The sequence below is a fragment of the Rhea pennata genome, chromosome 1, assembly GCF_028389875.1.
Source record: "Rhea pennata isolate bPtePen1 chromosome 1, bPtePen1.pri, whole genome shotgun sequence".
Taxonomy (NCBI): Eukaryota; Metazoa; Chordata; class Aves; order Rheiformes; family Rheidae; genus Rhea; species Rhea pennata.
Window position 1 is genome coordinate 201,694,478 of NC_084663.1, and position 14,699 is coordinate 201,709,176.

At 35.8% G+C, this 14,699-nt stretch overlaps 1 protein-coding gene across 1 annotated transcript in view; it reads right to left on the reverse strand.

Annotated features, from left to right (window-relative positions):
- Positions 1 to 5,595: 5,595 nt before the first annotated feature.
- The window catches only part of CEP126 (centrosomal protein 126), a 32,304-nt gene continuing 23,200 nt past the window's right edge, over positions 5,596 to 14,699 (reverse strand). Inside the window, exons 7-11 of the mRNA XM_062577725.1 lie at positions 12,676 to 12,800; positions 12,301 to 12,388; positions 11,588 to 11,797; positions 7,764 to 7,828; positions 5,596 to 5,950 (exon numbers count right to left, since the gene is read on the reverse strand). Coding sequence (XP_062433709.1) covers positions 5,900 to 5,950; positions 7,764 to 7,828; positions 11,588 to 11,797; positions 12,301 to 12,388; positions 12,676 to 12,800 — 539 coding nt within the window. The 3' untranslated portion in view covers positions 5,596 to 5,899. The remainder of the gene's footprint in view (positions 5,951 to 7,763; positions 7,829 to 11,587; positions 11,798 to 12,300; positions 12,389 to 12,675; positions 12,801 to 14,699) is intronic.

Here is a 14,699-nt window from a genome sequence, read left to right on the forward strand (position 1 = left end):
TGGGGTCAAATTCACTCTGGTTGATTTCTTTCTTACAAAAGCAGTGGAGTTAGAGCAGCAATAATTTTGAGCTGATCTATTAATGAATATTATGATGAGGCTGATTAAGGATATGGGACCTCCTCAGTTTGATCCAGTAGATAGAATTATTTTGCTGTATTTGATGACAAGTGAGTCTGATTACTGCCACACACCAACATGCTTTAGACCTTGCTTCCTATATTCACTCTGCTCATATTTTGCTGATTTCTTATGTGTGTTTTCATTTTGGTTTTGTTTGCAGAATTTGACAGCATCAGTCATGTTCTCCGCCACAGCAGGAACCTTACCATGGCTCCAGCCATGCAACTGTATTAATACAGGAAAATGTAGATATTAAGGATGCCTTCTGGTCTCTAATCTTTTGATATACCTGATGTCCTAATAAGAGTGTGGTTATATAGAAAGGCAGTATTTACTCCTGTGATTTTTCCCAGTGAGAGCAAATTCACCCTGAACACACCTCTAAATACTATCAGAGTCTGCTGCTGCCTGAACTCAATGCTAGTGCAGTGTAGAGATGAGGCTGGGATAAAAATGAAAATTTGGAAATTTAGAAAGCATATAAAACCTCATCCATCCAACATATATTGAAATGGGTAATAATACTGGTTTGCACCATGCCCCTGTATCCTACTCTGTATCATGGCTATAGATGGAGACGTGTGTGTGTGTGTGTGTGTGTGTGTGTGTGTGTTTAGATAGATAGATGTCCTGAGATACAAACAGATTCTGCTATTATTCTTTGTTTTCTCCCTGCTGTTGTTCACTGCAGGGTAAAGATGTACAGCAAACTGCTAGCATCTACCAGGTGGCTGACAAGGTAAGGCTGGCTGCTGGCGCTTCGTATTCTTGCTTGTTACCTTCAACAACTTGGATAGCTTAGGTCCTTGAAGAAGGTTCCAGGCTAAAATATTCCTTGGGATTCTCACCTGCCTCTTGTTATTTTTTGATTCTGGCCTTAGGCGTTGAGTTATCATGATGCTGTCTTTTATTTTCTCCATAGTCAGCCTCTGCTACGTTGGCAAGAGCTCCTCTATGCTCAGTCAGCCTGCAGCACCTATGGCTGCTTCCACCAAGGTCAAGGCAAAGGCAAGAAGAAGAAAGGATGCGCTGTTGCCCTTCGCTAAGGGCAGCCCCTGGACCTCAGGCCCAGACTAGGAGTCTGAACCAAAAACAGATACTGGGGGACTGAGGACAGAACAGTCTCCTTCTACCTGTCCGCTGCTGCTCTCCTTCTTCACTACTCTGTCGTTCTCTGTAATTGCTATTTTCTTTTTAGAAAGAAACCCCCTTCCCCGAAACCCACACATACTCCTCTCTCAGTTTTTTATTTTTCGTCTCCGCATGTTCTGCTTCACCTGAGTTTTCCCACCTGCTATGAATGGGTTCTTCTTGCCACTCCTTCCCTTTGCATGGATCTTCCCTGTTTCATGCGTTCCCTGCCTCTTTCCCTCTCATCACCCCCTGCTACTGTGTAAAATTTGTCTCTCTTCCCTTTTCTCAGAGCTGTTCCCTATCCAGCTTCTTTCCACTTCAGCCTGACAAGTCCGAGCTCTTTAGAAACCCTCCCACTCTCCCTATTCTAGTTCCCCCTTCCATGTTGAAGATCATCTTCCTGCCTTTACAGGTTGCTGCACCAGTGCAGAAGGGGATGTTGGCAGGGGTGTTTTCATGCCCTGCAAACTCCTGACCAGGGATATAGATCATGTTAACCTCAGTCTCACCCTTTCTTCAAATCCTGGCCTCCTCTCAGCCTCGTCTGTGCCCTGGAGACTCCTTTGTCAAGGATACCTGCACCTGACTCCGCTCCGTTGCCACTTCGGGGCTAGGTTGTGCTCCCTGGTTGCTTGCTTGACGTGAGTTAGCTGACGTGTCGAAGGCAGTACCACACCACTACTGTAACTTTTCCTAGGTAGAGTAAGGCTGGAAGGGACTCACTGTTACACAGCAGATACTGACACAGAGGAGCTGTGGAACTGCCCTGTGAACTGTGCTGCAACCTTGCCCTCATTTTGCTGTGGAGCCTTACTGCTTGTCTTTCTGGTTTCCGCCGTGTTTGTTACAGTTGGGTTTGCCTGGGCATTGCAGTAATATAAATAAAATATTATGCCACGGCTATATTTCCCTTATAAAGCCATGATTTATGGATGGGCCACTTTACGCAGAGTACTGAGGCTCAAGGAGCAAATTAGACTAAGAGGGAAGTGTAAAGCAGGAAATTACTTTCCAAGGAGAGGAACACATTAACTTTCTGTGAAATGTGAAAATTAATCTTATCAATTAAAAACTAATTATGGGCTCTGGTTCCCCTGCAGGATTCCATGTGACCTGTTAAGTCTTTAGCCTTTTTCTTAAGCTATGTTTTATATCACACAGGAAAGTATAGGTACTGAGGATACATGGTTATTTTTGGAAGATGAGCATTTGAATGTGTTTCTGTAAAAACATTGAGGTGTTCTTGCACCTGAAACAACCTCTATGGGTATTCAATTAGGCTGAAAATCAGGCATGTATGTGTATATTTAAAGAAGCTTTAATTTTTTGTATTTAGGCCTGTATTAGAAAGTCATAATTTTAACTGAGTTTTCACGTTTTTCTCTCATACTAAAATTTGATTATAGAAAGAAAATAGGTCAACTGTTTTAAAAAGCAGCAAAAATTGTAGGCAGAGTTTTCAAAAGAAATCAAAGATACCTGAACGTTAATATGTCCATATTTGAACCAAGCTTATTTGGTTTAACATAGTTACTCTTTCTTCATACTTGAAAAATTAAATTAAGCCTTTTAAAATTTCTATGCAATAGAAAAGCTTGGAAACAACAATCTGAAGCATAAGCATCAACTAACAGGAAAAAAAAAAGAACTTTCTAGCTCTTCAAATCTGCTCAGTACCCAGCAGCTATCACAGAGTCACTGTAGTAACACCCATTCCCTATTTTTGAGAATCAAACTGTTTGGACACCTCAACAAGTATACTTTAGTATTCTCAAAAGAGTCAAAGTGATCTAGAACACAAGATTATTATCTTTTAGCTGAAGCCTATGACTCTAAATGAACTCTTGAAAATATTTTCCTAGAAACTTAAATGCAAGCACTTGTTTTTGAGCAATTTTAGCATGTAATTAAGAGGGGAAGCTGACTCGTGGGCTTTGCTTTCGCTACCTAAACTGATTAAGAGAGGAAGAAACTTGGTTAAGCTGGTGTTCTGCTCGCTGACTAGCAGAGTTGTTTTTAATCCATGGCCTCTGGTATTTGGACTATTTGCTTTCCCTCTCTTAATCTCTGTGGGGAAACTTTTCCTCGCTATTTAAATATTAAATTCTCACCATAGTGGAATGTTGCAGTGTACTGCATACAAACAGAGATGCAGGGACTCATTTTTTTCAGTGCAAAACAATTTTGAATTCAACTAAGAAGGCTTTTGTTCATCTGCTCTGAGGATGCATGCACATTTTCTGCTGGGAATTTCAGATATATAGATATATTTGAAAAACAAAGATCCAGTAGCTACTGAACACCTCAGAATCCTGGAGGCATGTGGGTTGCAGCTTCCCCCTTCCAGCAGTACAAACAGTAACAGCTATCATAAGAGACACCAAGTTTCTGCAATTTTGATGTTAAACGCAGTTTACATAAACAGGCCTCAGACTGAAGTCAACCCATTTAAGTGTATCCAACTTTTCCTCCCGAGGCGTTGCAAGGCCTAGCTGTAGCAGAAAGGTAGTATTGTTCCATTCTTCCAAGCATTACTTTGAGAAAAATCAATCTTCCTCTAACGTTCCTTTGTAAAACTTCAGCTGTTAACTACTTGCTACACATGCAACTAGCAGGGCTGACACGAGCAGCCAGCAGGTAGCTCTCAACCCCTGACAAACTGTCTGTTCTACTGATGGGCAGAAGCAGATGTGCTTTCTTTTGTCTTCTTTTTACAACTAGGTTGCCTCCTAAGCACACCAAAAGTACTTATTAAAGATCAGCAGACTGATCTTGGTATTATGGGGAATTACAAAGTTTTAAAAATACTTTTGTCAAACGTGACTTGATTTGCATCTTGGGAAAATGCGTTCTATTGAGAGTAATGCCTGCATCCTTCCGGGTGCATGTTTCCAAGGCTGCATGAAAAATGACTCCTCTAAGCTGCCATATGCTTTAACAAAGGCTACCGATAACGCTGAGTGTGTTTTACTTAGTGAGATTGCTGATCAAGTGTGATTCAGGTGGCTCTCTAAGGGAAATATGCTAGTGCTTAAGTCCTGAAACTGAACCCACAATTCTTCCTGTACAGATGTGAAGGGAAAATCAGACACCTAATATGAAGTTATGAATCCAGAGATTTAGTGAATTGCTTTTATTGCTTTTTGTTGCTTGCTACCAGATTTGTTGACTGATCCCATGCATTGTATATACCTTCCACAGCTTTTTGCAATGTTTATCTACTTTGTACTGAAATAGCAGAGGAAGAGCAAAAGAGAGGGAATTAAGAAGTTACTGCTCTTTAGCTATTAACTGACTTACAAATTTAGTTATTGTGCTAGTTAATTACCAAAAGGCCTTTCACCTGGAACTGTTGCAGACATAACTGCATCAAATCTGTTGACATGCTTACAGTCATGCTACAGATGAATTTAACTGAGGGACCAATGTATAATGTGCCAAACCAAGACTGCCAAGACTAATTTGCTCAATGAAGTAATCAACAACAAAGACAACTACAAGAGCGTTTAGCTCTGCAGAATGCCACTTAGACATGCTCTTAGACTGTACATGCCCTTATGCAGAAAAAGTAGTATTTGCCTCCATTTAGGTTTTTTAAACATAGAAATGGAGTCCTGATCTCCAGGTTTCTTATCTCTACTTTTCTTCATGTATGCCCTGTTATTTAGAGATTTTATAGAGTGTATTACAATGGTAAAGCCAGTTAGGGAAAAAAAAAAAAAGGTTTTGTTGATGAGCTGGCTGCATGCTTATAACTTTATGTTTCTAGAATAGTTGTTTTAGCCTAAAGCTGACATTTACATATAGATGCACAGTGACAGTGCATCTACACACCAATAGATTTTGGTTTCCTTCTAAAGCATCTTTCAATTTCAGCTTGGGTTCTTTACATGAGGAGCTGAGGAAGAACTGCTTTTCTAAGTGCAAAAATTGATAGATGTTATTGAGAAAATCTGGGGAACAGGAAGTCCAACAAATTTGAACAAATTCAGCAAGAATGCAGGAGCAGACGCCAGGAGAAATATGATATTGGGAGCATAGTCAGTTCAGAGACATCAGATGTAACTAATGAAAAAGGGCAAAAAATAGTCTGCAGTAATTTGCAATAGTCACAAATATGAAGATAAAATGTGAAACTCCATGCATTATTTACTGCTAATCAGATCACTTTTACAATATATCTTTTACAAACGTAATAGAATTTATTATCAAATCTTAAAAGAAAAGGAAGTTAGGAGATTAGTTTAAACATAATTTAAGTACGAAAATATTTGTTTTTCATTTCATTTTCATTATAGTTACAGGAAATTTATACCACCAATATAAGCATTAAAAATGTAAGGTGTTTTTATTATTTTAATATGAAGTATTTTACAATAAAGTACATAGTGTTTTTATTATTTTAATATGAAGTATTTTACAGTAAAGTACATAATAAAGTATAATTATCTTAAAATTGTTTACCAGTCACTGACATTGAGTTACTGTTTTCATCTTTATCTTGCTGCTTGTTTTATAGTGTCAAATCATATATAATTTACATATAAAGTACATAAGGCTGCAATCCCTTGGAACAGCTTTTTTTTTTATGACAATGTCAGTATCTCCTCTGCAATTGCCATCAACTTATAGCAGATGCACTCTACTTCTGCTGTGAGTATATTGTAGTGTTCACAAAAGGGGCAGATACATTCTATAATAAAATAGAGAATGATAACATATATACATATATGTATAAATGTGATTATAACATACAATTCAGAAAAAATCATTTGACAATATCATGTGATCTATTTTCCATTATATAAACAATTGTTCACCTTATTTGGATTTAGAGGTTGGTATTACAGAGTACAATGTCATTCATACGAAATACAAATAGGAGAAAGTAGGAGAACTAAAGCAGGAGATCATGTCAAATGATTTAAACATTAAAAATACAATGGCTTCTCATAGCACAAAATTTGACAAAATCTCAGTCATCTATACCTTTTCTGCAGGTAGGAACTTGTTTGAGAAATGCTCACTCTTATCATCAAGAACAATTCTAGGCCCATGCCTGAGATCTGAATCTGTGGCTCTAGCTAGATACCTGTTTAAATGTTTAAACATATACTTGTAGGGAAAGAAGGGTTTTAAATGTCCATCAGTGAACTGATAGTGCCAGAAACTGGACAGTCTGAGTAATGTCTAGTGTTTATTTCTTACTCATGCAACAAAAATCTTGTAGATGAAGAATTAGAAGGGGAAAAGCTTTCTCACAGACTAGTCTGACTAGAAGAACCCAGGAAAATGAAATGGCAGCAGGTACAGCTATAAATCCTTTTTGTTTTTTATTTATTTATTTTTTGAAGTAGGATAGGTTACGAAGAAAGCCACAAAGAAACCCACAGGCTCAAAAATGCTTTAATAATACTTAGTTAGACTCAATAAAGGTAACTATGCTACACTAATTGCTGAAGAATACAAAATTTACAAGTTATTTCACTATAAAGAATTAAATTTTCAAGACAGGAGGCAGAAAGAGCAAGCTGAGGTCCCAAGTCACACACAATACTACAGCTAATAGGTACAGAGCTAATGGATGTGCTCTGTATTCTTTTCACACTCCCACTTCAAAAACAGGCAATCATTTGGAATTTGGGGTCATGAATATTGGGGTTTTTCCACCTCAAGCTCTGGGCAAAAGCCTTCTGAATAATGAGTATCTTCTCTAACATTTTGGGTAACAATTGAACCAAAAAAAGAACTATGTGAAGTATATGGTAATTTATCTCTATTTTTTTCCTAAGGATGTGTGTGTGTGTGCATATATATATATACATGTATGTACTTACATACATACATAGTAATGGAAGACACTGGTAATAAAAGAATTGTAAACACTAACTTCTGAATTATAAACTGATAATTTGAAGTATAAATTTTGAGGAGAGGATTGGGGGCAGAGGGAAGGGACATCCTTCTGCCTTTTCTGTACTCCAAGTATCCTGATACTTTTGTTTCAAAGTGACAGAATCCAGAATATATGAAACAAAATACAAACAGAGAGGAAAAGTAGTACCTATTTCTTATAGAACATAGTATATCTGCAAGTCTAAGTGACAATTCACTGTATTACCAATTACTTCATGGACTACCATGCATCATTCCGCTTTCTTTCTTTAGGAAGAACATAATTATGAGCTCTGTGTAGTTCAAATGACCCTACTAAATTACTACTCCTTGAAGGTTCTTAGAACCTACTGGGCTTTTCAGGTGTCTTCAGGTTCCAAGGGCAACTGAAGCCAAACAACAAGACAGTCTGTTATAAACTGTCAAAACCTGATCACAATGCTATAAAGTTTATTAGTAGATCCTGGTTTACATAAATGGAAATCTGAAAATCTAAAAAGCCATTTAAACAGACTAATGTCAATAATTTCAATTATATTTTTACTATAAAATAATCCAGAAGGTCAGCTAATAGCAACTAAAGCTGAGCACAATTAAGTTAAAATTCTTACCAAAGGGGCGATTATCTGCAAAACACTTGAAGTAGACATATTTCTCATAATGGCTTCTTGTACATCTAAAAATATCATAAAATTATAGCATTACTATTATTTAAACAAAATACTAGAGAAGAATTATGATTTGCAGTCAAATATTCAGCAGAAAAATTCCTGAAGACTGTGGAAATGTAGTTTAATAGCACTGTTCATGTTTTCCTCTGCTAACAGCTGTTAAATTATACATCATATATCATATCTGTATTTTTGAAATTTACAAGTGGATATTATTATCTGAACAAAACATATAGTAACTATAAAGAGATCTAAAGGTAGAGAAAAGAATTCCAGGTACTCAGAGCTGGCAACAAAAATTTCAGACTTAGATTGCTTTGTGACTAACCATTACTCATTAAAAATTACTACTATGAAAGTTTTAGTCAATTAATTTAATATTATGTAAAAGCAAAACCAAAAGGGGATCAAAATGTTCACAGTTTATCAAAACTGAGCTTCTCCATCAAGAATGATTTTAGCCATGTAAGCCCAGCCAGAACATAGTCACTTTTTCAGAAATGTAATTTGATAAAATAAGGTATCACATCCAAAATGGATTGCTTCCACATGCTCCTTAGATCAAGGTATCACTGAACTAATGTCACTTGGATGGATGCTTCAACCTAATGTGCAGAACTGTAACTTTATAGCTTATAAAGGGGAACTGCTAATAAGAGTTGACCAAACTGGCTCCTGAAAGGTCTTCTCTTCCCTCTTGCAGCCAAGAAAGGCCTGAAGGCAGCGAGGGGTTCTACCAGCCCCTGTAACATCCAGTAAGACTGGGTGAGATAGACCAAAGGAGGCACAATAGCCTTCCATTTAATTCTCTTTCCACACTGCATGTAGCTAAGACAAAAGGGGAACTGATATAATGTTGTGTGATGAACTTCATGTATAATTTGTAGCAGTATGGAAAGTTAGTACATAGTAAGTCTACCTGTAAAATTTCACAGCTTCTTATTACCAATTTTAATTCCAAAATAATTAAGAAAGCTAAGTAAATATATAAATTTATAATGTGTATTGTCTTAATTTTTTTTTTCAATTATATCATTTGCAATCAGCTATCTTCTATAGTTCCTTTGTATTTTAATATTCCTTACACATTTTTCTTATACTTCTCACATTGTTTTTCTTTCACACTTTGTAAACTCTAGCTTTACTGCTTCCAGTTCCTTTGCTGTTTTTATCTTTACCTCTCTTTTTTTTGGTCCTTTCTCTGTCATTTATGCAGTAATTTATTTTCCATTTTCTTGTATTTCTTTCTTAATATCTCCTGTCTAACCTGAGCACATCATACTAAAACTCCTCACCTGCAAAAGAAGGAATTCTTTTCTTTTATTTGCCTGGAAGCAATAACCATGAGCTATAAGGTAATGAAGTTTTGAACCACTGTTTGACAGAAATGTGAAAGTTGTTGCAGAGAGTTTCTAAGTGACTGCAAAGTTCTTTTATCCTGCTGTTTCAGTCTAGGGAAAACTGAAGCCTTTTTCTCCAAAGTCAGGCAATCCACCATTTGACGTAGGAAGATATGGATAGTGTGCAAGAGCTTAACAGCCTAAAACATGCCTCAGTTTAGTTTAAATCCAGTCCATAGGAACTATTTAAAAGTGTGAGGGTGGAAGAGAATTTGGGTAAACTGACCATGAAATGATGCAGTTGACAATTTCTAGGGAAAGAAGTGATATAGCAAAATAACACCAACATTTCATAGGAAACATATCCAAGGAAAAAGGAAAATTAAGGAGCGCTGGCACTTCCATAAACAGTATATATGGCAAGCAGAAGTTATGCCGCTGGTATGAAAAGTTAGGATGTCCAGTAAAGAAGTCCACAAGGGCTAAACCACAAGTTCTCCATTAATTTCAAATACACGATGAAGCATTAAAAATGCAGAAACTATGTCAAACTACCGATAATTTGTACAAAAGACCTGTGTGACCATATAGGTCAAAGTAAACATGAAACAGTAGATACAGTAGCAAAAGACTCAAAAAGTCACTCCACATGCATGTTTGCTGAAATAAGATGACCAATGAAAATGTTCTTCTCTTCACAATTTTTATCTCCAATGAGTAGTGAGCCAACAAGTACAGACTTTTCTCCACATTCTTCACCAAAATGCCTACTGTGATCAGGCAGTTCATATAATTATCACCAGTATAAAGCAGGTAAAAAAAAATCACAGAGTCACTGAATAGTTTGGGTTGGAAGGGACCGCTGGAAATCATCAGTCTGGCATAGAGAGAGGGTAGGTAGGGAATTAGGGAATATTCAAGTAAGTTAGACATTTTAAAAATATTTGGGCAAATGATATTCACCTAAACATTCAGAGCTGGCTGTAGCAAGCTCAGAACTTTACTCATCGTCTTTTAGAATTTGTTGAGAAGAGGTACATTCTAAAAGACTGGAAAATGAAAAGCCATTCACTATAAATTAAAAAAAAAAGTTGAGGATACAAACCAGTCAATTCAACTGAATTTGCAAAAAGTACTGGAACATATAATCAAACAATTTAAAAGTATTATAAGATAATAAATAATGGTCAAGAACTAAATTTGCCAAGAATACTCTATAAAATCATTCCAATTTTCTTCTAGAACAGCTTAAAAAGTTTTGATAAGCCCTTTGCCACTGTCTTACATTCTTGTGAGAAGTCTAGGAAGGCTTAATGTAGATCCACGCCAAGAAATCTTTTCTTCTGGATAGTCGAATGGGCTTTTGAACACTTTTGATGTCAACTCATTAATATGCATGGAATGTTATTTGCAAACAGTGTGAAAAGATATCTGATCCACAGTCATGGGCTGCATGCAATGAAATTGCCATCCATATTCTCATAGACTTTAGAGTTTTCAAGCCTGACCCAAAAGAAACTTGTAGAAATGTGTGCAAAATTGATGGCAAAGAGCATTAAAATAGTATCTATCAGTGGTTCATTGTCACACTGCAAGTAGGATCTTCCTGCAGTCTGTATCTGGCATCATTTAGCATTCACATTAATGATGTGAATGACAGCATAGAAGATAAGTATATTAAATCTGCAGACACTACCAAGCTTGAATAGGCTGCAAATCTGTTTGAAACTACAGTTCCAAAGCTTTTGTGATTGTAAGAAAGACAAAAGATATTGTGATGTATAAAAAGAAGAATAAGACAACTGAAGTGCTGTGTTCAGTTCTGGGTATATCTTAAGAAAGAAATGAGTTAAATGGAGAGAGTCCAGAGAATAATAATAAGACCAGAGGTCAATAAGACAATTAGAGGTCTAAAATTACCAATGGGGAAAAGCTGAAATAAAAGGGAAAATATTATAAGCTTTCAAATGCATAAAAAACAGATACAAAAAGGATGTTTTTTAAGTCCACTGTAATTAGGACAAAAATAATTGTTACATCAAAATTTAGGATAGATAAACGTTGAAACAGATTCCTAAGTGAAACTGGAATCTTTATCTCTGTACACTTTAAAGAACAATTTTGACAGACATCTCTCAGAAACAACAGCTACAGTTGGGCTGATCTAGTTTCTGAAAGTGTCCTCCAGTCATACTTTTCAATGATTTTTGACTAAGGCCAAGTTGCAATTATTTTTAATGAATTTCTATTGACAATAAGAAGGGTTTCATGATTTTGTTTCTACTGTTTACTAAAGAATAAAATGCAATGAGATGAAAAAACTATTCTATCCAGAGAATTCATGTTTTTAATCCAAACTAACCAATGAGAACAAAATACAAAGTTAATCACTTGATGTAGAATCCTATTTATTATCAAGCTTACTTTGTAGCCTCTGATTGAGGTGATCAAGAGACTGGAAAATCTTCTGTTCTTCTATTGAAAGTGCACTCATGCCTAGACACTGAGCCTTGTTAAGAAGCAAGGGTTGTTTGGCTGGTTGCGCACTTTCCATAGCTGCGAGGATTTCATCTTCTGCACATGATGTACTAGCTAGTTTTTCTGCCATAAGAAACTGAACTGTGCTCTCTGAAACTAAAGAGATTACAAGGGTAACTTTTCAAATGAGAAGAGTTCATGACATTTAAATATACTACTTGCTTTCATGACTATATGTCTGCAAAACACATAAAATTCACATTAAACGAACAAAGAGGTGGCAAAGTCAAGAAGCAACATCCGTAAGAAAATGGTATAGTTAAGATCACTGCTACATCTTACAATGGCGTGACACCACAGCAAGTTATAACAACTTTATTAATATATAATGATAGTAACCAACACCTGTCCGTGTTACTATAATATAGTTAAATACAAAGCAAGAAGGATTGAAATTTGACTATATTTCATAATGCTTTTAGAAAACCATTGATATCACGATATACAGTGCTACTCATACACTTCTATGAAAAAAATAGGTCTACACAACAAACTACACTTTCTTAGAATCACTGATGCCAAAAACACAAGGGATGTTACGTAGCAGATATATTAGGTCACTATTTTACCTATAACAAGGACCTGAAGTGTTACTATACCTTCATTAGATTCATAGGTGTTATTCATATATTGTACTGGCTCAAACGCAGATTGAACAGGACTCAGCTGGACAAAATATATTGAATTCTATTAAAATATTATAAGAATATTTTAATGCAATTTAAGATAACTGTAATACTTTTTGAACATTTTTATTATTTCATACTACTAAATGTAATATTTTCAACTGCAAAAATATGAGCATATACTAATACAGTGTTTGTGTTCTAGTTGGTGTTATTATCTTTATTAACAGTGTCAGAAAGCTGACTAAGCATCAAAATTCTCTGATATAAAACAAAACTTTGATATTCCTGAAACTTTTTCCATTTTGGGGATTAATAATCTTTGTTTTCATAGTATCTAATATTTACCTGTGTACAGTGAGTAGGCTTCCATCTTCTAGAGGATATATTTTGTCTTCTTCCTTCTAAAAAAGCTCTCTGTCTATTTTTACAGCTGTCAGAAAACTGTTTTTGTCTTCTAACAGGAACAACACCTTAAAAGAGATGCAGACAAAAACAAGCCAAAAGCGTCTAAACACATGATAAAGACACTAGTAACAAAACTACTAATAGTGGGTAAATTCTTCTGACCAAATTTAGGTGTTTATGTTGTATAAGTTTACTTGTGATCTCTCTGAGTTTTTTTATTGTTAAAGGAGATTAACAGGCACTTCTAAGGTATATTTCATTTCATTTCATATTAGTGTGGGGATATCAAGTCCATATGATTAGTTTGTATGTAGACATTTATAAGCAGGTTAGGTGAAACCCCACTTTGAATCCTAGATAATCAAGATGGCTTATATAGAGTAAGATGCCCCCTGGTCTTAGAAAATAAGAGGGAAATTAGTAGACAGTCTTTTAGTGAATTTTATCATTTGTAGAAGTAGTAATTCATTCATCCTAGAAGCAGATTTGAAACTATTCATCAGGCTGCAACCATCAATAGTAACATGGTTCACATTAGCTTTGGTAGGTTGCTATTTAGTTATATATGAATTATTGTAATGTGACTCACCATGCTGAGTGTCACATGAAATGGAAAGGAAATGTGATCATGTAATATTGGCTATGGAGGAGCATTTAAAAAGAAGCAAAGAACCCCCTTGCTATATTAGTAATCATACAGTGATTTTCTGAAAAAATGAAATCTGAAGTTAATCTGTTGGTGTGCATCAACATTTAATTTAAGTAGTATGCAAGACCTGCCTATGCCTATCTGTGCCTATGAAAAGACTCCATTGGGAAGTTTAAGACAAAAACTTAGCAAGTAATAGTATCTTTAAGGCCATGAGATACTGAGTAGTCTACCTTGTTTAACTCTGAGAATGTGAAGTAGTGCCATGTTTGTCACAGGCTAAATGTTAAACACATTTTAAAAGCATTTTACTGGCACCAAAGAACTTAAAATAATTTTAGTATCCAGCTACAGAGAATAATACATGCCGGCCAGAAAATACACCATTGAAGCCTGGAATCCCATTTAAAGGAAGATTCTTATGTACAATAACTTTATTTTATTAATCTTGTTCCAACTTACTCTTCTTTCAGCATACATTGCAACAGATCACATTTTTTATAGTTTCCTCACAGACCTTATTGAACCCTGTAATATTGCTACAACAGATAATTCACTCAAGAAGAACAATGCAGCATTCAGTCTCTCTTAGCAAGTGCTTCAGGTCAAAGACTGTGATGCTCTCTGTGCATGTAGAGGCAATAGCACAAGCAATAGCAAGTCGTTAAGAGTTATCTAGAGCATTTAACATAAAGACGACTTACAAACCACAACATACCTAAGCAGATACTGAAAAAGAGCCACTCAAATTATAAAAGGATGTTACTCAGCTCTTCCTCTACAAGAATTTGAGCTACCTAACACTGGAAATGTAGTTTTAAAAGTTGCAGTGAAGACAGTATGTGCAGTGGGCACATGCCCAAGTTTGGACCACTAAACTTTGTATCACTAGTTTGATATCCAAATGAGGACATAAACAGGCAAGTATCTCTGCTGGAGGCATCATGCATGGTAGCACAATGCTCCATCTTAATTTATTTCCATGTAAAATCAAATAAGTAAATTTAACACAGCTTAAGTTCATCTTTTTTTTTTTCATCTTAAACTAGAATGGACAAGCAGATTAAACTTTGTATTTCTTCTACCTCCTTTAGGCCAAGGATATTCAAATACCCCTGTTTGTTTCCAACAGAACTGTTCCAAAATACTTGGTAGTTAAAACTATGCATCTACTGGAAATAAAACTAGAAATGCACTTTTTAAATTATGGAAATTATTCATCGTGCTAGAAAGTATCTTTGAGCTGCATGACTGATCCTCAGGATGATCACAGTATGTTCAGAAGTTCGGGATGCTGCTCATGGATAAGTAGGGT